At 41.1% G+C, this 15,348-nt stretch overlaps 1 protein-coding gene across 4 annotated transcripts in view; it reads right to left on the reverse strand.

Moving 5' to 3' along the window:
• Positions 1-15,348, reverse strand: part of Jupiter (microtubule-associated protein Jupiter) — a 30,707-nt gene that overhangs the window by 2,193 nt on the left and 13,166 nt on the right. The window contains exons 1-4 of one of the 4 annotated variants that reach the window (XM_070658881.1): positions 12,073-12,561; positions 3,734-4,125; positions 2,852-2,875; positions 1,332-1,412 (exon numbers count right to left, since the gene is read on the reverse strand). In XM_070658881.1, the coding sequence (XP_070514982.1) occupies positions 1,332-1,412; positions 2,852-2,875; positions 3,734-4,125; positions 12,073-12,134 (559 nt within the window). In that variant the 5' untranslated portion in view covers positions 12,135-12,561. Of the gene's footprint in view, positions 1-1,331; positions 1,413-2,851; positions 2,876-3,733; positions 4,126-12,072; positions 12,562-15,348 lie in introns of those variants that run through there. The other 3 variants (XM_070658882.1, XM_070658883.1, XM_070658884.1) reach the window with 3 other exon arrangements.

Raw genomic sequence — 15,348 nt, forward strand, 5'->3', positions numbered from 1 at the left:
GAGTTGAAAATTAATTACCGATACGACGATTGATTTTAATCACCGCGGCACACACGCTGTCTCTCTGTCTTTCTATTAATATTCCGTTGATAATAAGATCGTCCCATTGAGGTTCATTTAGCGTTAATTCGCTAAAAACTGCTGGGTGCGGTTGAAAAAAAATTTTGCGTCAATTATCGAGAGGCTTCATTAAGAGATTTCGTTTTCTCATCCCTATATAAGTTTTACTACTACATTGTCAAGCACACAAATTTCTAGCATGCAAATAATCCGGAGCGTGAAAGCTCTCGGTGTAATTTCAATTATTTGATCTTCTTTTCGAAGCAATATCTAATTCGAAAAGATTGGCGAGAAATACAGAGAGAAACAGAAAAAAAGAGAGAGAGAAAAAAAAATCAACAAATTATATTATAATTTACTCATTAACAACACGTTATCACGCTAAAAAAAAATACAGTGTCCCTTAACCACATATATCACGAAAAACATCCTTGTTCTACATCCTTGACTAATTAATTACGTAGTTCTCGCAATAGTTAAAAGCTCGTATTGGACTAGGAAAGAACAGCAACCGCTTAATTTCACAGTTAAACACAGTTGAATTAATTTTAAAGTCAAACAATAAATTCGTCAATCGTCCTACATAAATCGGATTGCACACCTACGATAAACTAGACAGAGAAGACAGAATGATACGTACATTACTTATTTATTTATGCTCCACCATAAACTTACCGTAGCATTTTACGGACGCCGTGATGAGAAACGACGAATGAGAAGACTCATTTAATATGCAAAATCGCACTTAATACATGTGTAATCCATATATACCGTGCGATAAACAATTCGTTACATTTTATTCGGAAATAAAAAAAAAAAAGATTGCATTTTAATCTGTGTGAATTTTTTTTTCTTTTTTTTTTTTGTATAAGTATCTCGGTTCGTATTATTGCTACTTTGTGGCTATTCCTTTTGTAATTGCGTTGATTAGCACGATTTAGGTGCGCACGCTATGAGATAACGATTTACGCATTCTTACGCTTACAATTAGCACGAATTTATTAACGGAAATATTCAATTATGAATCAACGCTCTAGAAAAAAAAAAAAAAAAGAATTCTCTCAATGGTAGTTAATTTTGAACATTATGTGTTTGCCACCGTTGTAAAAATGCTGATAATTAATTAAATCCCCGATTTGTTTCGTCGGAGGGCTAAGAGTACTTGTGCGAAAATAAAAGGGCGAGGGAAAAATGTGTCCTGAAAATGGGATTGCGGGAGGAAAAAAGGGATATTGGAAAATAATATAAATTGGATAATCAATGAATATTACCTCGGCACTTTCGTGGGATACGCCTGACGGGCGTCATCTCGATTCCATCTCCGGTGACCGGGTTACGCGTCGGCAATCCTCCTGCCGAAGGGATGCGGCGGTTTGTTCAAGAGCCCATGTGTTCACCGTCACGTGCGCGCGAAGCGACGTGCGTGAGAACGCCAAAGAGCCATTTTCATCGTTTTCACCCCATGCACCGTAACATCGTAGCAAAATCCACAACCATAACCCAACCAATTTGTGTTAATACGCCGCAATTCGTACGGATGGATCGCAGATATGTTAATGAATCCTTCCGGAAAAGCTCAATGCATAAACTCAATAATTTACGTTATCTACGTTGCGCGAACATGAGGATTCGAAAATTAAACCTATATAGAGATTACTATTTTTTTTAATTTTTTTTTTTTTTTTTTTTTTTATCAGGGTTCTATAAATTTTATTGCAATATTTTTCTGTACTAATATGAACTACCATGTTAAATATGAAATTTTTTTTATAAATTAAGTTAGATTTTTTGAGCTGGTATTTTAATTTAAATTTTATCGAGATTGCAATTTAAAGATTCGTTCAAAGAACGTCGTCAATATCCTGGATTCATCCGTACATTAAAAATTAAAATAAAAGCCAGACAGAAACAATATGTATTGTGCTTAAAATTGTGAAAGAAAGAAAAAGATAAAATATTCACAGCAGAAAAAATTCTAGTGGTACTTTGAAAAAGCTAAATAAAATCTCACGCTTATTATGCCAATTATAAAAAAAAAAAAAGAACTCCTCTATAGACATGTCTTATTTTTGCCGACGTACAGGAGAAGATTGTCAAATTCTTTGGTTTTCTTTTTGTACAAGTTTCAATAATTTAATTAATTAATTAATTCAATTTTAATACTCTGTTGCTTACAAAAATAAGTAATGAAACTTTGCATATGAAAGAACGAAAGGTATATTGTTTAAATTTATGATATTCCCTGATAAAAGTAGTGCAACATGTTTTGCAAATTAATTAAATAAACGTATAAGTTTAAAAAAACTGAAATCTAGTTTAACAGGAAATCTTGTATATCACGGATGTGTAATTTAATATGTCGGCGTTATCGGTAAAAGTTTACTATGTCGTTTACTGTGTCGTTTACTATGAGTCCATCACAAGTGAGAGAATGTAAAAATTATTTAACTTAAAGCGAGATGTTATATTATTAGCAGACTGTACGGTGCGAAGACCTAAGCAGTATGGCATGTCTAACTCAAAATATGTGTTCCTATTTTCGTGGCAGGCCCTAAAATAATTAACGTGATGATGTCGAAAATATATGACGCGAAACTCTATGATTATCACGGCAAGTATTAGTCACGTCTATCAATTTATGTTGTTCAACGATAAGAATTTCTGTCGTAAGTATATCCGCAAAGGAATAAATAATAATTTTTCGAGCGATTTTTCGCAACTAATTATGATCAAAGAAGGAAGTGTAGTAGTGTCATGTGTCAACTACTTGAATGTTTCGTTACACACTTACGAAATCTTTTATGTCTCCTAAAAGCTGCTTGCGAACAGTTCAAGGAAAGTAACATGTATTTATACATATGTTAGAAAAAGACATATTAGATATAATAATCTAATACTTATTTAGATTTCTTGGTGTCTCGCTAGCTCCGCATCTATCGCGACGATCAGCTGACTCGACAATTAATTCACATAAAAAAAAAAGAATATATCGAGCTAGTGTCCAACCGGAAGACTTTCATTCTTGATTTTATTAAGAATAATTTTACAAACGGCAAAAGGAAACCTTGATACGAACTATCGATTTTCTTCACTCCGTGCACGAACAATAAACAAAAAAAATCATTATTAAAATGCAAAGTTTGTTCGAGCATTGTACTTTTAACGAGAACGTAAAATTTTTACGTCAAGAGCCTGCGACACACTCACACACATATTTTAACTTAGATGAAGATTATCGCCCTTTTAATATTTGGACGGATTTTATATATAAAAAAAAAAGCATCGCCTCTGAATGTGGAAACAGTTAAAAAAATTCCAAAGGCAGACGGTATATCTACACATTTTCCAATGACAATCATCTTTATCTAATGTAGCATTACCGAACGTCGTAATTTATTTTAAACATTAAAAAAAAAAAAAAAAGATGACAAAGAATTTCTTAAAGTTCTCAAAAATAATTTAGACCAAGTGAATCACTGTCTCGACGAGACAATGTTATAAGAGCGATAAACCAACTTAAGTGTTGGCTTGCTCGTGAATATAATTGAATTACTAATTAGATATCGATAATGATACAACAAATAGATCGAGAGAGAGAGCAAGAAAAATGGAGATCTTTAACGTCGACCCTTCCGGACAGATTTTTATTTCCTCATTCACCACAGGCTTTTACCTGTTATATCATTGACGCCGTTGGTGGCATAACCGTTGATGATACCCGACGACGAGCTGGCCGTGCTCTTCGCGGGTGAGGTCGCGGTCCCTGTGGATGATCTCGACGAGATCGACGATCCCCCGCTGAGGGGAATATTGCTGCGCATGTAATTTCTGGCGTTTGGAGTGGGTGGGGCATCGGGAGGGCCAAACAGGCGTTTGTATGAATCATTACCGGGCTTATTGCTGCGCGGCGACAGGGCGATGCTGGCGTTGTCGGTGCCGTTGGTATCGCCGAAAAGGGCCGATCCCAGCTGGGACTGATTATGGGCCTTGATACGCCGGGGGCTCGTCTCTTCCGGGGCCGCACCGAAAATGTCGCTGCTGCCGCCGCCAGGCGGTTTCAACACCCTGAAACAAAGACGGAGAAATAATTAGCGATAAAGGTCGAGCAGTGATTCAAGAGTGAAAAAAAAAAAAAAAGGAAAGGAAAGAAAATAAAAAATTCACACGGATCCAGAAAGTCTAAGGAGTAAATTTCCTGGAGAACATCAGTGGAACTCGGAATGAAATTTTCCAAATGAAATCAAGGTTTCGACCGCGGCCAATTAAAGTGGATGATTAGTCTCGTAGAGAAGCGCAACTAATCCGAAACGGTGATTTGCCAGCGTTGCGTGCACTGGCCATCAGCCGCGGACCGGGAAAAAGGCCGTATGTGGCCATCGCGAGCCATGCGAGAGGAGAGGAGAGGAGAGGAGAAACGCGGTTATGGACAATGTTCCGCTATGTGCCTCGTGCGCTTCTTACAAGGGGCATAATTTCGCATCTGAAAATAGGTTTACGGTATCACGCTTGTAGATCATTTTTCTCACGTGGAGGTACGGGAAAAGAGAGGGTCATTAACCGTCGGTTTTTCTATTAGATTATCGGACAATTGAATGACGGGATCGACGACGGGGGCTACTATCGAGGCCCCGAGGATAAATGCCGCCGAAGCCTATCATCAAGGCGCGATGCACGCTGATTATAACATTCGCGAAGCCTGGCCGGCAAACGCGAGTCGTACACATCGAAAGAGACGGTGTACTTCAGCGTACACTCCTCGGTGTATATCCGCGTCGCGCTTAATCGACGTAGCCTACGGAAATAAGGTCGCGACACCACTATTATCCACTTTGCCTATCACCGCTACAATGAACAGAATTAACGCTTCTGCGCGAGGCAGCCCCTTGTGATAAACACACGTAATGTCGTAATCATTAATTAGATATTCACGTAGTTCATTGTCATTTTTTCACGCGTCTTACGGTGAGTCAGCCGTGTCGAGAGACAGACCCCGTCAATCTACCTCGTTTTCATTAATATCTATTAATTACGTGGACGTAAGAATCTCTCAAGAACTAGGTCGCTTGTAAATTTTTTTTTTTTTTAGTCATAAATATAGATAATTACAATTTTTGCGACGATGAAAACTTGTACAAGTAATCGAGATTAGAGAAGATTTTTATTATTATTATTTTTTTAATTAGATATAAGAAGAATTAAAATATCGTCAGGCGAGAAATAAACGAGCGAGTCGTCGGCGTCATGGCAAACATCGATTAATCTCGCTGGAGTTCGCGGTGGATGGTACGGGAAGAGTATTTTGGCGAATACCAAGGCGATGGGGTCGTAGGTAGTCGTACCATCCAGCACGATGTCCTTTATACTTGACATCGACCTGTCACGACATAATTCTCAAAAGAAAGAATATGCGGGAGGGAAAAGAAAAAGGAAGAGAGGAGGCGAATCGATTCGAAATCGACAGGCACGCGAACCCTTGGTCCTAAGAACGAAAACCGATTTTAAAATAGTATAATAATTCGTTTTCCAGGTTAACGGTGCGCTTCATCTGACTTTTTACCTTGACCGAATATTGTACGTTACATATAATATCGACTTCTCTTTTCTGGGTCTTTTTTTTCTTTTACAGATTTCACGGAATAAATTATTAATACTTCTTCTAATTTCTTACTCGGTATGCAAATAGTACGTCAAATAACATATTTAAAAAAAAAAAAAGAAAAAAAAGGAACGTCGATGATAAAGCGTTAGATATTACTATTCCGACACGTTATGCGTCTAGACGAATTTTTAGCGCGTATTCACGGACAATGGTCATTGTTCTCTTAATTATGTCCAATATTTGCGGCGCGCGAAATGTCAACCCTTTCGCTGTAACTGGCGCACAATGTTTTCGCTTGTCTATTATGCAGAGCTCGCGCACTTCGAGCCTGTCCGAATTTTTTTTTTTTTTTTTGCCTCACATGAAACAAGACGCCGTTTGCGCCGAGTGTTGGCGAGTCAATTGGCCGTTTATGCATCTATGTGCCTCTAGCACTCCTCGGATCTCTGGACAAGATCATATCTTGTTACGCTCCGAGACCCTAACTCTTCGCGTCAATCGCGCCAGGCTTTTCCTTCAATCTTTAATTACTCCTGTCGCGTATCAGCGATTCGAAACGACTGCGGCCGTGCGCTCTAGATTAAACAACGGCGAGTAAAAAAAACCGCCGGCCGTTGACGGGCACTTAAGATTCCGGTCATCGAGCATTCCGGCATTTCTTACGGATTGGGAGGGAATCTATGATTTATACGGATACAAGCGGGAACTCAGACAAGTCGCGCACGATGCATGGATCTTTACATTTCCTTTCTCGCGGTACAATGCAACCGGTGAGATAATTGGCGGGCGGTACTTACGAACGACGCCGCGATTATTCGCCCCGTGGGAGTTCTCTGAATATTCAAACGACCGTCGTGTCCGTGACACGATAGTGCTTTCCTTTGTCTTTTCTCGTACGATTTCGCGATCAACTTGTCAACGCGCTGCTACGTTGCATTACTCGCCGTCGTTCATTTCAGACGCGTTTGATTTTTCCATTTATCACGCAAAGCGTTCTCTTTAGTTCCCGAGAAACGGCACGATCATCGTCCACTTTTGTTCCCCTTTTCTCTTACGTTAAAGATCATTTCTGGTCTCTTCTACGTCGCGTCACGATTAAAAAAAAATTTCGGAGCAAGATTATAAAATAGAATATCACAAGTGCGACATTTACGGACACGTGCGCGTTAAAAAATAAATTTAATTCTATCCACTAATATAATTTAATTATTTTTTCTTTTCTTTTTTTTATATATGCACGCAATAACGTTTCTTTTCGTATTTGTTGGATTGTATAATTGATCGAGAAGATGGTTTTATAAACGTGATACATATTCGATGCGATATTTCGAAGGAATATAGAATTCTGTTTAGCTGTTAATGTATTGTTAATACGCACATAACATTAAAACGCATGTCCGCGTGGGTTGCGGAATAGGAGAGAAGCTGACGCATCGGGTTTCAATTGCGCCACGGAACAAGAAGTGGTGCGTAGACATGGCGAAGTAAACTCGAATAATGAATATCCATGAGACATATTCGTTTAAAAGATTTGCATCGGTGTGGAATATTAATCCTACGCTCCCGCTACTCCGTTATCGTGCCTCATATACATACATGCGTGCTTAGATTATTTATTTTTATTTTATTATTCACACTGCGTGACAAAAATATTTTAATGACTTGTAAATGGAACATCCTGGCTACTCTAATTGTTAGTCCACGAGATTATACAAATCATCATTGTATTAATTTCGTCGTTCTACTCGACACGAAACAATACGCGAGACAAAAAAAAAATACAGCAATTACAGCTGTCACCCGTGAAAAAAAAAAAAAAAACAAGCACGTGTGAAATGGGAAATTAATATAGTCGCTTATCAACCTTGATCACACCGTTCTTCTTCGAGTTTCTCATGAGGGATCGAGAGATGCTAATTGGAAAGTTGTTAGAAATGATTCATCTCTCTTCTTATGTTTGCCGCATCTTGCTGGCCAACTGATTAACTCTTCTTACAGAGATAATCAGATAGTTTAGGATAAAGAGTTGAAAGAGAGAAAATCGATGGCGGTTTGTAAAATCTTATTAATTTTATATATAGTATATATATAAAAAAAAAAAAAAAAAAAATAAAATAATTATGTAAAATATCACTATAACTTTTACTTCTTAAATAGAATGTTTCCCCTTTTTCTTTCGGCTTCCAGATAAAAATTCCTCGTCTCTGACGTCAATGTTAGAACAACTAAATAAACTTACATATCGCTTTAAAAATGCAGAGAACCGCACTGAATTATTGGAACGCGGCCAGGTCGAAATTCATATGACTAATTCGCCATTTACCGGTGCGCTGCTCAGGCGCTTGCTCGCAAAGTTGCCAAACCTGATAGCCGCGGCAATTTATCGTCCCGATAAAAACGTCTTAGCCGGTCTGTACCTCCGTTAATTCGCGTGATACACACACATACGTCTCGAGAGAGAGAAAGAGAGAGAGAGAGAGAGAGAGGGAGAAAGAGAGCGAAACGTTTCACGCTTTTACGGGTAGTTGATTACCCCCAATTACCCTCGATCGCATCGCTTATCGGAAATGAATGAATTTCTACGATCGATAGAATCCACGTGGATCACGATCTATGAAGCATGAAAAGGTACCGAGCGCCGGTGAGAAGATTAAAAGCGATCGTCGTTAAGACGTGGGATTTCCACCTGCAAATACCTTGTTTAGACTAGATTTTTCATCGGCGAGCAAGTGATTACGCTGCGCTATTCGAGATAGCGACAGTTACGAACAACGTAAACTTATTTGATCGCTCAATCGCCTTTTCGATTAATTGCGCATCCGACGTCGGCCTCCGCGATACAAGCACACGGACACAATACAGCTAATCGATCTGTGAACGATTACGTCAATCGTTAGAGTTATGTCTGGGAAACGCATAAATAGATTCGACCGATTACGATAAACGTTTAGGTGATTGACGAACTTAATAAGGGAAGGCTCGCCGTCTAAATCCACTGGACTTGAAGAGTTTACGTAATGAATCGTGAACGCTCGGCGATCGGAGCCGGCGAATTGACTCGATGAGAAATTAACTAATTGGCCAATTACGCCTCTGTCTGCAAAAAATCTGCCTACAAATTGCGGCGAACGAATTAAATTCAGATAGATCTAGATTCGCGCGATGTCCGCGAGGTAATTTTTTTAAGGCCCGACGAATACGGCGGTGCGCTTTGGCAATCGTTGCCATTCCGGTGTACAGCGATATATTAAATTAACGCTTAATGGAACGTATCAATTTATGTTTTAAAATAAAATGAAATGAAAGGGTGCGGTGTTCGCGCACCGCGGGGGCTTCCGGCGTCTCATCAGGTCCCTTGCTTTTCCGCGAAGCCCCAACGAGGGCTTTGTCACGTCTGCAAAGGTGGGAAATGTCATACTTTCGAAACAGAGGGGGAGGAAGGAGGGTAACTCTATCTCCCGATGCGGAGCGCTGCATCGATAAAGGGTTAACCAGCTGTCCCGACGGCTCGTAACGCGATACCTCTCCCATATGCACGTGCATGAGAAACGATCTGTTTTACACACGAGGGAAATTGAAAAAGAGACGTCGCGTGCGAGCACGCCACAATCGCACAAGCGGACAAATTAGTTTCGTTCGAGAAGTCGCGATTGTTGCTTTCCGCTATGAGCGAAACCCGCTGGCGGATGTCGCGTGTTCCCGTAAACAAAACTATACTAACGCGGATCTTGCACGCGACTACTTCTACGATTTGAGATTATCCGAATTTAACGGCCGCGAATCATGGCCTTACGCCGAAGCTCGAGATCGTCGCACGTTTAAATAGGCGTTTATATGGCATTTGTCGAAACCGATCGTAGCGATCGCGGTAATTACGGAACAAAGGTAGGGACGTAAGTTGATAGATAAATCGAGGATGCGATCGAAAGTGCGCGGTTAAGCCCACCCAATAATCAACGACGCGCGGCTTATTACCCTCATTAGAGAAGGGCTCGTTAAGCAGCTTAATAGCTGATTGATAATTAAATGAATTAGACCCAGCGCCGTTTAAGGCATCGTCTTGGATGAAACTGACATTGATTCCCCTATTTGGTTCCTAAGTCACCCTAAACGACATGAATTGTCGAATTAATTGCACTAATGCGCTTCGTCGACGTTACGAGACTTTTTTTCCGACTACACGCACAACAATCGCACGCAATTAGGCTCCTCTTCACGTAAGACTCGTAAAAATAAAAAAAAAGGAATAATAAAAAAGAAGAAAGTACCGTTACAAAACAATGCATATTTTTACCAAACGAGGACAAGAGCTATTGCTAATTGTAAATTATTATATTCCTTTGGTACGTCATATTTTAAAATTAAAATACATATTTCTAAAAGTTAAACTAAATTTTCGACTCCGTAATTAATTAGCTCCGAATCTAACTGTACGATACGCGTCTTGCATAAACAAAAGAAAAGAAAAAAAAAAATACTTTTAAACGGCGTGCGATACTACGGAATTCCCATTCAGAAAACATCAAGTCGTTAACCCGCCGGTATAAAGTCTCGTTGTCTAATCTCGCACGCCGATCAGCGAGCCGCAATTAATTCAACACCCGGCACGAAGTCACTATTAACCTGATTCGCGAGTCGTGAATTCCGCAAGATTCGTGGCTTTTCGTCGCCGGGGAGATCACGACGTAGCACCCACTAGGGACCCTCGTAGGATCAACGAACGAGGCGGGAAGAGCCGGGGGAAAAATGTTTTCTGCATTTATAGGAAAACGCGGATATTAAATATAAATCGTCGACGGGCAGACGTGGAAAATCATAACGGACTTAATTAAGCGCGGAGCGACGACATCCGTGTAATTATCATCACTCGTGCGCAGGATAACACGTCAATTACGCGAGGGCGTTGACCAGGATTTTAACGAAGCTCAATTGCATAAATCTTTCAGCCGGCGCGTGTTCTCCGCGTTCCCGAGGATTCTCCTTCGAACTAACTTTACGGTGCGTTGCAGCCCGCAGGGTCAATGGACACCCACGAGGAGCTGCTCTCGTCAGTTACTGCCGGAGAATCTGTAGTCAATTATCTGCCATGTCGGTGGATTAAGCCGTCTGCGTACGTATCAAAACATGTAATTTACTAATACTACAGATGTATTACTTTCAGCCGCGAGACTTCTTTCCGATCGACTTAGCAGAAATGTGACGGGGCACGCCGCCAAACCGGACATTTATTAACGGCAAAGCTGACGTCTTGAAAAAGTCACAACGGAGCATTATCGCAGCTCGATAATTCGCGGCGTATACTTTATTAAAAATCCGAGCGGTTCTTTTTAACTATTAATTTTTTTTTCTTTTATTTACAGCGAACTACTCATTTCTCGTAGTGAGGAGAAATTCATCGATCGATTAATTTTCGCGCAGGTAGTTATTAAAAATAAAACCGAGACGTAAGGTGGAGAGGCATTGCCATCTTTTTCGCGTATACCTATACACATCACGCTTGATAAGGTACGAAGCAGTTACGCTTTCTAAATCTGGCCCCGCTATTGATCTCTTTTTATCTTTTTTTTTTTCTTTTTTTTCCAATATATCTTTTGATTAATGACAGTAGACACTCTAATCACGAAAACATAGAAAATTAAAAGGGAAGCCTTAAAACTGGAAATTCAAACTTTTCCATATTATGTTTTTGGGTCACGATTACACACGTGTATTAAAAAATGATAGAAATATATTAAAAATGCCACGACATAAATAAATGTAGAATATGTAAAAAGATATCTCTCACATATTCTTTTATCATTAAAAAGAAGAACTCTGAAAGCGGTATCTTTTTTTTTTCTTTTTCTATTGCTACGTAAATCTATGCGTTTCCTGATATTCGTATTTCATTCATTAGAAAATCCTCCGGAAGAAATAATGTTTCACGAGATATATATTTCAATAGTGCTTATCACATCGGTAATAAAAAAGAACTAAACAAAAATTAATTATTAAATCGCGGTTAAATATACTCGAAACATAAACGATACTTTCCACAAACTCGTAGAAAAAAATATACTCTGCTTCAAATATCATATCTCGTTCGTATCTCGCTTCCACGATTATTATAAAAAATAATGGCTGCACAGAAATTAACCGAATTCCGTCTAATGACCGGCTGGATGCACCCAAGTCAAACGTGATCAAAGATATCGATTGGGTTTCTCGACATTCATCATAAATATTCGCATTCGCAATTTTTTATTCATCAAAAAACAAAAAGCGAACGATGAAATTAATATGTTCGACGTGGAATTCAACCGGAAACGTCGCCCATGGGAAGTCCGCAGTGCGGTACGCTCTCGCTCTGTCTCTCATTCTCTCTTTCTGACTCTCTCTCTCTTTCTCTCTGTTTCACATATTGTCACAATTACCTTTTCTTTCCGTATCCGACATTGTCGAGCTCGACGTGTCTGTACGCCGCGTAGGTAGCCATGGCGATCCCTAGGATCTGGGACAGTTCCGCGAAGAAGGTGCCTGCGAGCAACCCCGAAGTAGCAAACCCACCCTCCCAATCAGGGATTTATCCCTTCTTCCAAGATGCGGGCGTAAAACGCGAGGGCAGGCCGCGAGTCCGTGCGGACGAGGCCTCTTTCTCGCCTTTGCGCAAAAAAAAGAACTTCCGCGGTTCGGATAATCGCGATCTTTCGCGGCGAGCACCTGGCGATGTGTTGATACCGCGAGTTCGAACGAGAAACTGACAGTCGAACGAGGATCCAGCCAGTATATAACGTTGCCTCCACCGGTGCTTCGTACCCGTCTCTCTCCCTCCTCTTCTTCTTCCTGTTCGCTCTCCTCTTTCTGGTCTCTCCCTTCTCGACGGGAGCTCTCGCGACTTGCCACTTCTACCGCGAGTGCTCTGACTGTGCTCGTATGCATTTTCCACCCCTATACCGCGGATCGAGAGAGCCGGCGACGCCGACGCCGACGCCGACGCTAACGTCGACGCCGACGCCGACGCCGAGCATCGTGCATTCACCTCAATCAATACGCTCGGCGGACCAGAGAGAGGAGAGGAACGACGTAGAGAAAAAGAGAGAGAGAGAAAGAGGAGGAAAGGGATAAAATGAGGAGAGGATTCGCCGGTGCGTAGGCATCGTTCGCTGCAGGCTGCACATGCATGCCGCACGTGCGGACACGCGGACCGGTAATGAGCAGGGAGCAGAAAGTCCGGGAAGGTGTGGAGGCAACGAGCGAGGAATGAAAACGCTTTGGGAATCGCTTTTTAATTGGGTAACCCTTCGATCGTGCACGAAAATTAATATTTAAAAAAAAAAAAAAAAAGGGGGAAAAGTAAAGAGACGTGAAAAGCAAAGTGGAATTAATTTCAGAAGTACCCGAAGGTTTTGGCATTCGCATAACTTTAGCGTTTCCTACCGATGCTTTAACCTGCGCTAAAATTTGAAATTATTGTACATCACGTTCTTCCTGCTTTACATTTTTGTTTCTCTCGGAGATGCCTGGTAAAATCTCTCTCTCGGCGGATCACGGATCTTGCGATCAATGAAGTAATAAATTGGCTATGTTATTAATAACTATACGCGCGTGTTCGCCGCGAGATGAAAAAGTTACGCACAAGTAGTAAAATCGCCATTGTTCTACGCCGTCTGCATTTCTCCGTCTCATAGAAAATATTGTGTTTCCGGCGAGATGTTATCCAACGAACAGATATAATTACATATTGCAACTTTATAGCGTGTAGGCGGCAAGTTAAAGAGTAGAAAAAGAAGCAAAAAAAGAGAGAAAGAAAAAAAAAAAAAAAAATTACGTCACGTATCTCTACGCCCGCATCCGCGCCTTTAGTCTTACTTGAGAATACTCCTTTTCTTAACTAGGAAGAGACACGCGACGTGAGACTTGAGGCTATTTTATCGTTCTCACATGCAATCGCGTCTCCGTGATCGCGCGCGCGTTTAATAAACTTTCCAGGCGAATACTTCCGGAAAGTTGATTTACGCGAAGGGGATAAAACTGCGTGCGATGCGTGCGACGACGAGGGACTTCCGCCAGTCTGTTTTTTCGAGAGCTCGCGCCGAAGCGAACTCTCTTCGCTTAGGGTAAAGGATTAGCCGATCCCGGGGGTTAGTCGCCTACGTCGCCACGGGGCGTCTTTAGGGGATGTTTCTCCCGAGTCTTAAATGCCATTTGCGTAATTGACCGATCGAAATCGCCGTGGTCCCCCTACGCTACCGTGATAGAAGTCTCGGGAATCGGAATTGTCGAGAGATAACCGAGAGTGCCGGCCGTAGCCGGCTCACCCTGTCTGGAAATTTCATCACGCTCCGGTACGCGCACGTTGAATTTGGAGAAATAACGAGAATTCTGACTCGCCGCGCTGACGAGTTCAACCGCTTGACAATTCATCGTTTGAATAGAAGAAAAAAAAAAGAAAAGAAAAAAAAGGGAACCGAATAAAAAATACAGTCCAAGGACATCGAATTGTCGAGCAAGCGAGGATGTATGAGCTTCGTTGTTCCGCGAGAGACCACTGAGAAGAATCGATTCAAAGACGGCCTTCTCAATGCTTCAGTGGAGCGAATGAGCATTAGGCAATCGAATCCGCCCGTAAATTGCGTCGCGGAACGATCTCGCCGTCAATGTTTGACGGAAGGAAGAATCGTCCAATTGTGTAACGAATTAATAGCCGATCGACGTCGACGTTCGTCGTGCGATCGGATCGCGAGAGCGTTCCTCGGCGTAATATCGTCCGCGAGCGGATGAGCGAAGCGCCGCCGTCGCCCCGCAGAGGTTCCGCATGAACCTCCGCAGTAGCGAAACATTTTACGCACGTCGTGAGAGAGATCGGCGACAATTATATTCGACCGAGCGACAAAGACTTTTTAATAAGACGACAAAACGAATTTACACGAGAATTTAATGATCCATTGTCGATGAAGACATAATCGTACAACCTCATAACGATAATTATCAGGCTCGCGTAGCGAGCTCGAAATTATTAATTATCGATCCGCTAATGTGAGCACAATCGGGTGATATTAGATACATAATTTGTTGCAGCTCGATAGATAAATTCTGAACATGACGGCGACCATTATCGCCTTTGCTGATTTAGCGCAACAAAATGAGGCACTGTTGTGCTATTGCAGATCGTGACCGCACGCGGAGTTGGTCCATTCTCGACTTTAACGCTTTAATCCATCACGTTCGAATGCCCCGATAGGAACTTTAATTCTACGCTGTTATACGTTTGATTGGCCATTCGGATTGGTTCTCATGATTTCCTCGGACGGCTCCACGTTTCGGTGCTTCGTAAAAAAAAGAGAAAAAAAAAAAAAAGACCGAGATGTATCGCGTTCACCTAGACTCTTATTCGTGCGATTCGGTTCTTAGATGATAATAATATCCGGGATACGCGCGGTATCGCCGAACCATATCGAATCCGCGGAAAATCAGTCGACGAACATTACAGCTCGCGCGATCGTACACAAAGGTCGCGGAAAGTTAATTGAATTTCGTGCGATACATGCACGAGAACGCTTTCTCCTGCTTCGGAGGAGAAGCTCCGAACGTTTAGGAGAATCGCTACATTTTAGAAAAAAAAAAAAAAAAAATAAGAAAATAAAAAAATTAATAAATTTTGTAATACTTTATTAAAAAAAAAAAAAAAATTAATAAGCCAACTTTTAAAA

This window comes from Cardiocondyla obscurior, linkage group LG07 (genome assembly GCF_019399895.1).
Source record: "Cardiocondyla obscurior isolate alpha-2009 linkage group LG07, Cobs3.1, whole genome shotgun sequence".
NCBI lineage: Eukaryota > Metazoa > Arthropoda > Insecta > Hymenoptera > Formicidae > Cardiocondyla > Cardiocondyla obscurior.